Below are 12,866 nucleotides of genomic sequence, written 5' to 3' on the forward strand. Positions count from 1 at the left end.
TGCTGGATGAGCTGAAAGACCTTCTTTCTTTAATAAGAAATGAATGACAGAAATGTTACAAAAGAGTTCTACTTCAAATAAATGCTGTTCTTTTGAACTTTCTATTCATCAAATAATCTTGAAAAGTAAAATGTATCACAGTTTCCACAGAAATAAAATCAGTATATTAGAATGATTTCTGAAGATCATGTGACACTGAAGACTGGAGTAATGATGCTGAAAATACAGCTGCACATCACAGAAATACATTACACTTTAACAGAGATTCACACAGAAAACAGCTGTTTTAAATTGTAACAATATTTCACGAGAAGAGAAAATCTTGCTAACCCCAAACTTTTAAACTGTAGTGTATATATAAAATAACCAACTTTTTAACTCAACTTTATATATATATATAATTTTTTGGCGTGTGTGTTGGCTGATGAGAAGTTTGCTGTGGAATGCGCAGTTTTTTCTCCTGATGTTGAATATGCGCGTCCTGCTGAACGCTGATTGGTCGAGAGAGCAGCTGAAGAATGTGTGAAATGACTTAAATAGCGCTGGAGTCTCATGAGCGCAGAAGAGCAGAACATCTCCAACACACACATACAGAGAGAGAGAGAGAGAGAGAGTCAAACATACCAGAGAATTTCTGCAAAGCGTCAAAGAGCATCTCTCTTCAGGTGAGTGTTTATTTTCAGCGCTGTGCTTCCGAGACGGTGTTTCACACGTACAGACAGATGTGTGATGTGATGTGATGTGATTTCAGGGGAATCATGACTCTGAAAGGACTCGTTTTGTGCCTCTTGTTGTGGAGTTCCGCGAGCAGCAGACGCGTAGGTGAGGAGAAACTTTATGCTTTGATTATTTTTCATCTGTTCGGTATATTCGTGCGCGCTCACACTCGCATTCGTTGCGCGCTTTCTTTCTCTCGGAATCCGCAGAAATGCCGGATGATGACACCGTGTTCGATCTGTTCGAGCTCACTCGTGTCGACAAGAAGCATCACGGGGTGAATTTAGTGAAGGGACCCGATCCAAACAGCCCCGCGTACAAGATCCTGAACCCGAACCTGATCCCCTCAGTGCCCGAGCTCTCCTTCAGGGACCTGATCTACTCCATCCAGAGCGAGAGAGGCTTCATCTTCACCGCCAACCTCAAGCAAGTCAAGCGCACCAGGGGCAGCCTGGTCTCCGTAGAGAGGACAGACGGCACCGGATCCGTCTTTGAGATCATCTCCAACGGGAAAGCCAACACCGTGGATCTGGTGTACTGGACCGCGAGCGGACAGCATGTGGTGTCCATTGCGGACGTGAACGTGGCGAACGGACACTGGAAGAACATCACGGTGTTTGTGCAGGAGGATCGAGCTCAGGTTCATGTGGGCTGCGAGAAGATCAACACTCAAGAACTCGATGCTCCGATCCAGCAGATCCTGAATCAGGAGAGCGCGGACATCGCGAGTCTGAGGATCGCCAAAGGAGCCGCCAAATCCGATCGCTTCATGGTAAGAATCTGTTTGATATATAGGAGCTGCATGATTGTAGTGGTGTTATATCAGTTATCTGTGGTTTTATCGTGCTATCCGTTGTATTATATTTCCATCTGATGCACATTTTCGTCCTCTAACGAGACGTTTGGAAACGCGTAAAGACGCGGTTCGTGCGCGCAAAGTGTTCTTGTTTTACATTCTCCGTCTGAATGTTCCTTGTAATCGTAGCTGTTGGAACTGTTTTTTTTTCTTCTGCCAATCTCTGTTTTTGACCATTATCCTGTTTTCCAGGGAGTTCTCCAGAACGTGCGTTTTGTTTTTGGAACGACGCTGGACGAGATTTTACGCAATAAAGGATGCGAGAGATGTAAGTGTTTAATCGATCTTATGTTGTATAAAAATGAACTTTTTATATTCTAAATACCAAATAATAATAATAATAATAATTATCATAATAAATAAAGTAATTAAATAAATATATTATGTATTTATTTATTAAAAAACATAAATATTATATTAAAGCTCATGTGTTGTCAATACAGCAACCTTCATCACAGATGTCATGACCTTGGAAAACCCTTTGGAAGGATCCAGCCCAGCCATCCGCACTGATTACACCGGACACAAGTCAAAAGGTCAGATGATCGTCATATGCTTGTAATGTGTCTGGGGTCTCATCATGGACTCGTGAAGTTAACATCAGAATCCTGTTCCTCTTCAGATCTGCAGGAGATCTGCGGTTTCTCCTGCGACGATCTGTCCAGCATGTTTAAGGAGCTCAAGGGACTCGGCATGGTGGTGAAGCAATTGTCAGACGAGCTCCGCCAAGTGGTGAGAATCAAAACCAGCTGTCTGTCTGATGTTCATACATACATGTGTCTCTCCACCCTGTTTCTCTTCTAATGCCAAACACTTGTTCCTCAGCCACTTCCCCAAAAAAATGTTGTTTCTAATGACAGTTCCTCTGTTCTTCTGGCTTTCAGACAGCATACAACAGCTTAATCATGACTAAGATTAAAACCCAGGAAGGGGTTTGTCTGCACAACGGCATCATTCACAGAGACAAAGACGAGTGGACGGTGGACAGCTGCACCCACTGCACGTGTCAGGTATGGGTCTTCTTACTGTTCAACTCATGTAAAGTGTTCTTTTCACTTAATTTATACTGGTTAGTATTGTTTAGTGTGAGTAGCTGGTGGTTAAGTTAGTCAAAATCCCCGGTGGAAAGCCTGGTTTTGGAGATGGGAAAAAAGTTCAATCTCTTCCTCTCTCAGTCCGTTGTGTTTCTTTCTCACACATACATCTTAAATGGCTGGGATTCAGGAATGTTTTAATTGGTGAGTGATACCCGCTGTCTCTGGTTTCCGGTGAGACCAGCGCCTGCCTGCGTGTGTGTTAGTGTGTGTGCGGTTGTGGCCGCTGACTCAGTATGTCTTCTCCACCCTCATGCTGGCCACATTAAAACACTTTGTTAGTCCGGACAGATGTATTCCCCTGCTGCCCACTCAGAGTTTATATCACCACAAGATTTTCCTGCCAAAGCCAAGGGTCACTTTTTATTGCCAGCAGAGAGGCGTTTATTTCCCATCCATTATGTGCAGCTGTCGGGATCGTGCAATTAATTAAACTCACTTCAAATATTTTATTCACAGAACTCCGCCACTGTGTGTCGTGAAATCTCCTGTCCCCTCATGCCCTGTGCCAACGCTACTGTCCCCGACGGTGAATGCTGCCCACGCTGTGGAACACGTAAGTCAAGTTTCAGAATTCATTATGTAGGTCAACGTTCATCTGATCTCTGACCACATTTGGAGATATTTTCTCTGTTTGTTTTCTTCAAGTGAACGATGCGGGTGTAGACGGCTGGTCGCCCTGGTCCGAATGGACACACTGTTCGGTGACCTGTGGCAGAGGCATTCAACAGCGCGGACGCTCTTGCGACCGAATCAATAGCAACTGCGACGGCACGTCTGTCCAGACGAGAGACTGTTACACGCAAGAATGCGACAAACGCTGTGAGTTCAACAACATGCACTGCTGGCATCATGTTTAGATCCCCGTGCACATCTTTAATGCTTATTTCTGCTTTCATGCAGTCAAACAGGATGGCAAATGGAGCCACTGGTCCCCTTGGTCTTCTTGCTCAGTGACGTGTGGTGAAGGCGTCATCACTCGCATCCGGTTGTGCAACTCCCCTACGCCTCAGATGGATGGGAAAGACTGCGAGGGAGACGGTCGTCAGACCGAGCCGTGCCAGAAGGACCCATGCCCCGGTGAGTATTTGCAACTATTGAAGTGTTTGCAGAATATGCCCTGAAAACCCAAATGACCCTGCATTTCTCTCGGTGTCTCAGTGAATGGAGGTTGGGGACCCTGGTCACCATGGGACTCTTGCGCTGTCACGTGCGGTGGAGGACTGCAGCGCAGACACCGTCTGTGTAACAGCCCCGCTCCCAAATACGGTGGAAAAGAATGCCTGGGTGACTCCAAAGGAACCCGTTTGTGCAATGCCCAGCCGTGTCCTGTTGGTAAGACATAAAATGTTTCATTGTTAAGGATCAAGTTTTTAAATCCTTGTCACAGGATATCAAAATAACCCAGTTCCGTACTATCATGTACAGATGGATGCCTGTCTAACCCATGCTTTGCTGGGACCAAATGCACCAGCTTCCCCGATGGCTCCTGGAAGTGTGGCGAGTGTCCGGTTGGATACACTGGGGATGGAGTCCACTGTCAAGACATTGACGAGGTGAGGTGTCACACCAATGAGACAGACGCTTCTAAACAAAGACACTGGTGTTTCTAAATATTCTTAATTTTGGTATGTGCAGTGCAAAGAAGTTCCAGATGCCTGTTTCGTGCTCAATGGAGTCCACCAGTGTGTGAACACAGAACCAGGCTACAACTGCCTGCCCTGCCCTCTACGCTACTCTGGACAGCAGCCCTTCGGCAGGGGAACAGATCAGGCCATTGCCAACAAACAGGTTAGACTAGTCTTAAGAACAGTGTTAACAAAGGGAAGGGCCAGTTCTTTCTCCTTCCATGAGGTGGTAACCAACATTAAATCGACCTATTCACAGGTCTGCACACCTAGAAACCCGTGCAAGGACGGCAGCCATGACTGCAATAAGAATGCCAACTGCATCTACCTGGGCATCTTCTCTGACATCATGCACCGCTGTGAATGTAAACCAGGCTACGCTGGGAACGGTTACATCTGTGGAGAGGACTCTGACCTTGACGGCTGGCCAAACAGGGACCTCCATTGTGTGGAAAATGCCACCTACCACTGCAAGAAGGTATGTGACCATTTCCTTACCATATCCCATTATACAATGAGGTTACAAAATCTTCATCAAAACTTGTAATTTTTAGGACAACTGTCCTGACCTTCCCAACTCTGGTCAAGAAGACTATGACAAAGATGGAACTGGAGATGCTTGTGACAGTGATGATGACAATGATGGGATCCCTGATGAGGGGGTAAGTCGTACACATTGTTCTTCTGCAAGAGCATTTGGAGTTGACTGTCATAGCATTCTACTGACTAAAAAAGAAAGAACAGAGTGAACAGAAGAGAAAGAGAAAGAGACTTTGCCAGTAGCAAATAAATAAAGCATTTATGATGGCTTCCATCCAGCCTTTCTGGATCTCTTGGTTTAACATCCATAATTCAAATCGTACACAAAATGTGCCTGGGCAAACAAACAGTCAGAGTCTTGCAGCCAAACGGTGCATTCCAGCACAGCTGTGTCCCAAACCATCACGTCCATGGCATATCACTTCAGACATTAATTTTGTTTATAGCTTTTCTATGTTGTGTGCATGTATTTAGAAATTTCAGTCTGTGAGGTAAAGAGTCTCCAGATGTTTCTGTCTTTCTGGTTTCATCACTGACTTGGCTGGATGTTCTTGTTTTGAACTAGGACAATTGCCCGTTCATCTTTAACCCAGGACAGTACGACAATGACCGCGATCAAGTTGGTGACAGTTGTGATAATTGCCCATATGACAGTAATCCAGAACAGACCGACACAGACAACAACGGCCAGGGTGATGCGTGTGCCATTGACATCGATGGTGATGGTAAGTCTTTCATCACGTTACCCGATCAACACAAAGAACACAGAAACCATTATAAGGGTGTGTTGGTGTAACACTGGGATTTATTTGTACAGGCATCCTGAATGAGAAGGACAACTGTCCATATGTGTACAACACTGACCAGAGAGACAGTGATGGAGACGGAGTCGGTGACCACTGTGACAACTGCCCACTGGAGCACAACCCTGACCAGGTGAGATGCTTGAACTTGTTTTATTAAGACATGAGTGTGCAACTATAAACAGCAGAAGCTTTGCAATAATCCATGTGATGTCACAGATCGACTCTGACTCTGACAACATTGGAGACAAGTGTGACAACAACCAGGACATCGATGAGGATGGACATCAGAACAACCTTGACAACTGTCCCTACATCCCCAACGCCAACCAGGTCGACCATGACAAGGACGGCAAAGGAGACGCCTGCGATCACGATGATGACAATGATGGTGTGCCTGATGAAAAAGACAACTGCCGACTCGCCTTCAACCCGGATCAACTGGATTCGGACGGTGAGTCCAACAAGCCAGCACTGATTTCAGTCAATTTTATGTCAAATTTTATTTGTGCAAGTGTAAACTTCCACATGCTGAATTTTTGTCTCTTTTCTCCTTCCCAGGAGACGGGCGAGGCGACGTTTGCAAGGACGACTTTGACGTTGATAACGTGCCGGATATTTACGACGTTTGCCCAGAGAACTTCGGCATCAGTGAAACAGACTTTCGAAGGTTCCAAATGGTTCCTCTCGATCCCACGGGAACTTCCCAAATTGACCCCAACTGGGTCGTCCGTCACCAGGGCAAAGAACTTCTGCAGACCGTCAACTGTGATCCTGGCATCGCTGTTGGTAAGTGGTTGAGAGATACAGCTCATGATAAACACATTCATCTACATCCAAATGTTAATTTTCTTATTGTTGTTGTCCCTCAGGTTATGATGAGTTCAATGCCGTGGACTTTAGCGGCACGTTCTTCATCAACACAGACCGTGACGACGACTACGCTGGCTTTGTGTTTGGCTACCAATCTAGCTCACGTTTCTATGTGGTGATGTGGAAACAGATCACACAGACCTACTGGTCTCATACACCCACTAAAGCACAGGGGTACTCTGGACTGTCGGTTAAAGTAGTAAACTCGACCACTGGACCGGGTGAACACCTCAGAAATGCTTTGTGGCACACTGGAGACACAGAGGGACAGGTATATATCATTCTATCAAGCTGTCATGAGAACATTCAATTGAGTTTAATGAAATGTCCTGCTCACCTTATTTTGGACCCTTTGCAGGTGCGTACCCTGTGGCATGATCCCAAGAACATTGGCTGGAAGGATTATACCGCCTACAGATGGCAACTAATCCACAGACCCAAAACCGGACACATCAGGTAAGTGTGGAAGCCAACTTAGATCAGGGGTGCCCAATCCCTTTCCTGGAGCTCTACTTTTCTCAGTTCAGCTCCAGTCCCAATCAAACACAACTGAACCGGCTAATTAAGAGCTTGAGGACCACTTGATAATTACACACAGGTGTGATGGAGCAGGGTTGGAACTGAACTCTGCAGGTAGGTGGATCTCCAGGAACAGCATTGGGCGGCCTCAACTTAGATCAACTGTTTTGTCCTAGGTACTAAACAACAGCTAAATCGGAAAAACAGCTTCACTCACTCCTGCTCTGTTGATTGATTTTTAGAGTTATCATGTATGAAGGCAAGAAAGTCTTGGCTGATTCCGGAAGCATCTATGACAAGACATATGCTGGAGGAAGACTTGGCCTCTTTGTCTTCTCTCAAGAGATGGTTTACTTCTCAGACCTCAAATACGAATGCCGAGGTAACACGTTTGGATGGTTTTAAAGAATATTCCTCTCTTTAGTTCTCTTATTGTTCTGGAAAGTTCACGAGTGTTTGTTTGACTCTTTTGCAGATTCATCATAACGGACCCATCAGCGTTTACCTTAAGGATGTGTCCATTATCTGTTGGTTTAAATGTGTTCTGTGTTATAAAACTCTTCTGTGGTGAGATCGAGGGTCCAAATATGGAGCCCAAAAACTTTCAATCTAAACAAGGACCACAGGAGCAGGTTGAGCATGAAGACCCATCAATACTTTCACCTCATCTATCTCCTCCGCTCTCAGCTTGTTTCTTATCATGTGATTGGTAAAGGGAAGTTCTTCTATAGTGTCACCTCAGATCTGCTGTGGACTATGATCATGACAAAGGAGCCACTTGTGAACTGAAGCGAAAGCTTCCCCTTGATTCTGGTGGGTTTGAGACCCTACAGCAGGAACTGTTGAGGAGTGACGCACAGGACAGACAAGTCTGTTTGACTTTGTGAAAGCGTGTTCTTCTGCGAGGATGTTTGTCATTGAGACATCCAGATCTTCAGGACTCGTTGATTCAGGCTTGTTTTTCCATAAGTTATGAGTTACCCATTACTCCCCCCTAAATTCATCAGTCTTGATGTCTGCTTCCGATCAGATTCTGTCATCGATGTTGACAACCCAAGAGTCTTCATTTCACTGTTTATAGAGTGGAGTGCTTCTCAGGGCTAGAAGGACCTTTGTGATTTGCCGCTCAAGGAGGAAGTTCATGTCTTAGATTTATACACAGATGTCCCGATGAGCTTTTATAATCATTCACAGACTCAAGAGTTTTGTGGTTCTAAACAATTAGAAATAAAAAAGGAAGTGGAGATGTTAGAGAGGGATGGATAATAGGCGCACTTGTTTAATTTATTTATTGTGTTGAGAGGCGATGGATGCAAGAGAACTCATCTCAGAGCCACGTATTACTGAAACAAACAGAGAACAACTGGAGCGTTTCCTTCCGTCCGGGAGGAACAGACCGGGGTGAATGAATGATGAACAGAATATGATGTAAACGTACAAATATTACCTCACTGTTGTATAATTGAACTCAACAAAAATGGCAAATTATATTTGTGGCAGTTATAATTCAGTTCTGTTTTGTTTTAGAGCTACTGTATGTAGTAAAACAATAATTCTGCACATAATAAAAGAAAAAACAAACTTTTTTATGAGATGCCCCAGTAGAACATGAATGTAAAGGTTTTAATATAATTCGTTTGTGCCTAATTAATGAATGTTTTTTTTTTTCCAAGTAAGTTATTGGTTAAGTTGTTTTTCTGTTTTAATAATGTCTTATGTGTAGATATAAGCTATTTAATATAATTTATAAGGAACTGTAACCTGACATTAGAAGTGTTTGTTTAAACTGTTTGCACACTGATGAGGATTATCTTAGTTTTTTATGTTTAAGGATGCTTCAGTGTCAGTATTGTTACTAGTTTTACACAATAATGTTGTTTAATTCTTATCAATCCTTTTGTAAAATCAATGAACAATAAATACTTTTGATTAAAAAATGACAATGAAATGCTTTTGTTGTTATTAGCTCGTTTTAAACTCCAGAATCGAATCTGCTTAAATGACGTCTTCCCTTGACGGATGACACGCTGTGCTCAGTATGAAAATACAGTCAACTGGCCTGATTTCTAAAAAAAAATTTACACAATAAATCTCAAAGAAATCCAGTCCATAAATAAGAATTTGTCTTAAGTAGACATATTAATTGTGCAGTCTGTCTGTGGTTTGGTTTCTGGTTAAAATGACTCAAGGTTACTGCTACAATAAAAGCTTATTTAGTCAAAAAAAAAAAAGCATTAAAAAACTATTTTCTCACATGAAATCCGGGATCTTTTATCAGCAAACCCTCGGCTCACCTTCAAGGTCAGGAATGCTGGGAATGGAGTCGCTGTAACACGTCCATATAAACACCTGCTCAGGTGTGCACATGGACAATTATTAAACGTCATGCTTTACACTCAGTAATCTACAGTTAGTGAAGAAGATGTGAGCTGTTTCTGCTTTAGCTCTAGACGTTGATTTAGTACAGGACTGTTCAAAAGTTAAGGGTCAGAATGACTTTTTAATATTTTTGAAAGTAGTATTGTGATGCGCAGCTGTATTTTCAGCATCAGTACTCCAGTCTTCAGTGTCACATGATCTTCAGAAATCATAATAATATGATGATTTGCTGCTCAAGAAATATTTCTGATTATTATCAATGTTGAACACAGTTGTGCTGCACAATATTTTTGATGAACAGAAAGTTTGATCATGCATTTATTTGAAATAGAACTTGTGTAATTTTTGATTAATTTAAAGCATTCCCCAAACGTCGGACAGTAGTGTGTGTACTTGTGTGGTGTAAATGAGCCATAACACAAGTGCACTAGTAAGGGTTCTCAACGAAGAACAAGGTCAGCGTCAGACGGATTCAGATGGACTTGATCCACATATTTCTTTAAGGTAATCAAAAACTCATCACATGAATACAAAGACATATTGGTTTGATTTTTGAAAGGAACATTTTATTTTGTCCTCTTACGTTCTACTTCAGATGTTCTGGAGTCTGATTGTGATGCTGACGCTGGCAGACACATCAGAGACTGGAAGACAAACACACTTTCATGTCCTCACTTATTGTGCAACTTTAAAACATGAAGACCTAGATTATGAACCAGAGCAAAATAGAAAACAGAAGAACATTCTCCTTCATATTTCATGCCTCTTTCTTCGAGTCAGTCTCGCTGTGCCGGGCGTCCAGTAGCAGATCCGAGCCGGAGAGACGTGGAGAAGCACCCAGAGCCGAGCTCGTCCTGAGAGAAGATTCTGATGAGGAACCTGCAGGAGACCGGATCGTGTCCTCCTCACATTCCAGCAGCAGATTCCTCAACTGATCGTCCGACAAATGAACCGACTGCAAGAGCAGAACAGAGACGGACATGAGCACATGCTGCAGTGACCAAAACCAAACACTCCTCATGAAGAGCTCAAACTAGTTCTGATTTGGAACTGGAGAGTGGATTATTTTTTGGGCATGTTATACATGCATTTACACCCATATTGCAAAAAAAAAAAAAAAAAAAAAAAAGTATATATATATATATATATATATATATATATATATATATATATACATACACAGTACAGGTCAAAAGTTTGGAAACATTACTCTTTTTAATGTTTTTTGAAAGAAGTCTCTTCTGCTCATCAAACCTGCATTTATTTGATCAAAAATACAGAAAAAAACATTAATATTGTGAAATATTATTACAACTTAAAATAATAGTTTTTCTATTTGAATATACTTTAAAAAAATAATTTATTCCTGTGATGCAAAGCTGAATTTTTCAGCATCATTACTCCAGCCTTCAGTGTCACATGTAACATCCAGTCTATCACATGATCATTTAGAAATCATTCTAATATTCTGATTTATTATGAGTGTTGGAAACAGTTCTGCTGTCTAATATATTTGATCAATAAAAGGTTAAAAAGAACTGCATTTATTCACATAAAAAAAACACATTCTAATAATATATATTCTAATAATATATTTTCTTTACTGTCACTTTTTATCAATTTAACACATCCTTGCTGAATAAAAGTATTGATTTTATTTAAAAAAAAAGAAACAGTATTTCTGAAAATTACTGACCCCCAAATTACTGACCAGTAGTGTATATTGTTATTACAAAAATATTTATATTTTAAAAACATAGTTTTTTTTTTTTACTTTTTATTCATCAAAGTATCCTAAAAAAGTATAACATGTTCTGAAAAATATAAAGCAGCAGAACTGTTTCCAACTTTGATAATGAATCATCATATTAGAATGATTTCTAAAGGATCATGTGATAATTAAACTAAAAAAAAATCTTATCATCGTCAAATAAATGCAGGCTTGATGAGCAGAATAAATTTAAAAACAATTATTTTAAACTGTAATAATATATCACAATATTACATTTTTTTCTGTATTTTTGATCAAATAAATGCAGGCTTGATGAGCAGAAGAAACTTCTTTCAAAAAACATTAAAAATAGTAATGTTACCAAACTTTTGGTCTGTACAAAACATAAAAAAACAAAAAAAATTTTTTAAAAAAAAATTATAATATATTTAAAAAATATAGAGTGAAGCTCAATTAAATATATTTTGGAATTTGAAAATATATTTTGTTTCAGCCTTCATATACCAAAATATATTATAAAAATTATTTAAATGTTCACGTGCCACATATAAAAAATAACAAAATAAAAAAAAATAATCAAATCATTACTTAAGAATTTGTATTTTTATTCAAATGTGTTACATGTTCACATGTTACAGAAAAAAACAACAAAAAAAATTATGTGAACAATGTATTTTCTTGAATTGAAATATATTGAGCAAAATTTTTTTATTCTTTTATTATATTTTTTTTCTTTTAAAAATATATTTATAGTTTGTAAATAAATTCTCAAAAACATACAAAACAATATTGGTACAAAACATTTACATCAATTAATTTTGAAACATTTTATCAACAATATACTTTTTTTTAAATTTTGAAATATATGTAAAATTTTATTTGAATTTTTTCCCCATGAGTTCTCCACATAAAAACACCACAGCAGTGATCTAAAGTTGAAAGAATTCTCCCTCTGAAGAGACTAAAGCACAGCGCGTTCATCATTCGACTCACAGACGGCTCTGAGCTCCAGTCATCAGCTCGTGTTTCTCAGTAAACTATTGTCTTTCTTCCCTCGGGTGTGAGAGGAGCTGCAGGTCGAGAGGAGGGTCAGACCTCCTCGATTTACCACCAACACACAGAACACCCTCACGCTGCAGAACTCATGCTCTTAATGTCTGCTTTTCCATCGCAAACATCTAAACATCCTTAAATCAAGAGACATTTACTGGAGATTCACAATGACTGAAGATAATAATGAAAAATGTATCAAACTGAAGTGAGTTTATCATTAAAACTAGTTCAAATATCAGTCAATGGGGTCAGAAAAATAAGTGTTTTACCTTTAAGTTAAGTTTATTGTCAGATATGTGTTCTGGTTTAATCATTAATTCACTTCATTTTGATCAGTTACTTCTCTTATCTTCAGTCATTGTGAATCTATTATATTATTATATTCTATCTAATTATAAATCTGGCAGATGCTTTGATACAAAGAATTTTACTCTGCGTTGATGGCACTGGGAATCGAACCCATGATCTTGGCGTTGCGAGCGCCACACTTTCACTGTTTGAGCTTCAGGAACACAGAATATTTTTAGTTAAGTATTTTTTTAAATGTTACAAATAATAAAATAAAATAAAATGTTATAGTACTGTTTGTAAAATTTTGTGAAGCAGTTTGTGAAAACAGTAAAAATAGTTACATTCAATTTTATTTTAAAATATATTAAATTATATAAAAAA

General features: G+C 40.1%; 2 protein-coding genes across 7 annotated transcripts in view; one reads left to right on the forward strand and one right to left on the reverse strand.

Moving 5' to 3' along the window:
- The first annotated feature begins 512 nt into the window (after nucleotides 1-512).
- On the forward strand, nucleotides 513-8,973 carry LOC109108576 (thrombospondin-1-like). The gene is made up of 23 exons (XM_042773406.1): nucleotides 513-665; nucleotides 752-822; nucleotides 927-1,489; nucleotides 1,766-1,841; nucleotides 2,017-2,109; nucleotides 2,196-2,305; nucleotides 2,458-2,583; nucleotides 3,127-3,223; nucleotides 3,316-3,489; nucleotides 3,571-3,747; nucleotides 3,829-4,002; nucleotides 4,096-4,223; nucleotides 4,306-4,458; nucleotides 4,555-4,773; nucleotides 4,850-4,957; nucleotides 5,401-5,560; nucleotides 5,653-5,771; nucleotides 5,858-6,092; nucleotides 6,200-6,427; nucleotides 6,511-6,782; nucleotides 6,870-6,967; nucleotides 7,273-7,412; nucleotides 7,506-8,973. The coding sequence occupies exons 1-23, from the start codon at nucleotides 553-555 to the stop codon at nucleotides 7,514-7,516; spliced, it is 3,645 nt and encodes a 1,214-aa protein (XP_042629340.1). The 5' UTR covers nucleotides 513-552; the 3' UTR covers nucleotides 7,517-8,973.
- Nucleotides 8,974-9,953: 980 nt separating this feature from the next.
- The window catches only part of fsip1 (fibrous sheath interacting protein 1), a 22,570-nt gene continuing 19,657 nt past the window's right edge, over nucleotides 9,954-12,866 (reverse strand). For all 6 annotated transcript variants that reach the window (XM_042773409.1, XM_042773412.1, XM_042773410.1 and 3 more), the window contains one exon: nucleotides 9,954-10,364. In XM_042773409.1, the coding sequence (XP_042629343.1) occupies nucleotides 10,167-10,364 (198 nt within the window). In that variant the 3' untranslated portion in view covers nucleotides 9,954-10,166. The remainder of the gene's footprint in view (nucleotides 10,365-12,866) is intronic.

The sequence above is a fragment of the Cyprinus carpio genome, chromosome A17 (genome assembly GCF_018340385.1).
Source record: "Cyprinus carpio isolate SPL01 chromosome A17, ASM1834038v1, whole genome shotgun sequence".
NCBI lineage: Eukaryota > Metazoa > Chordata > Actinopteri > Cypriniformes > Cyprinidae > Cyprinus > Cyprinus carpio.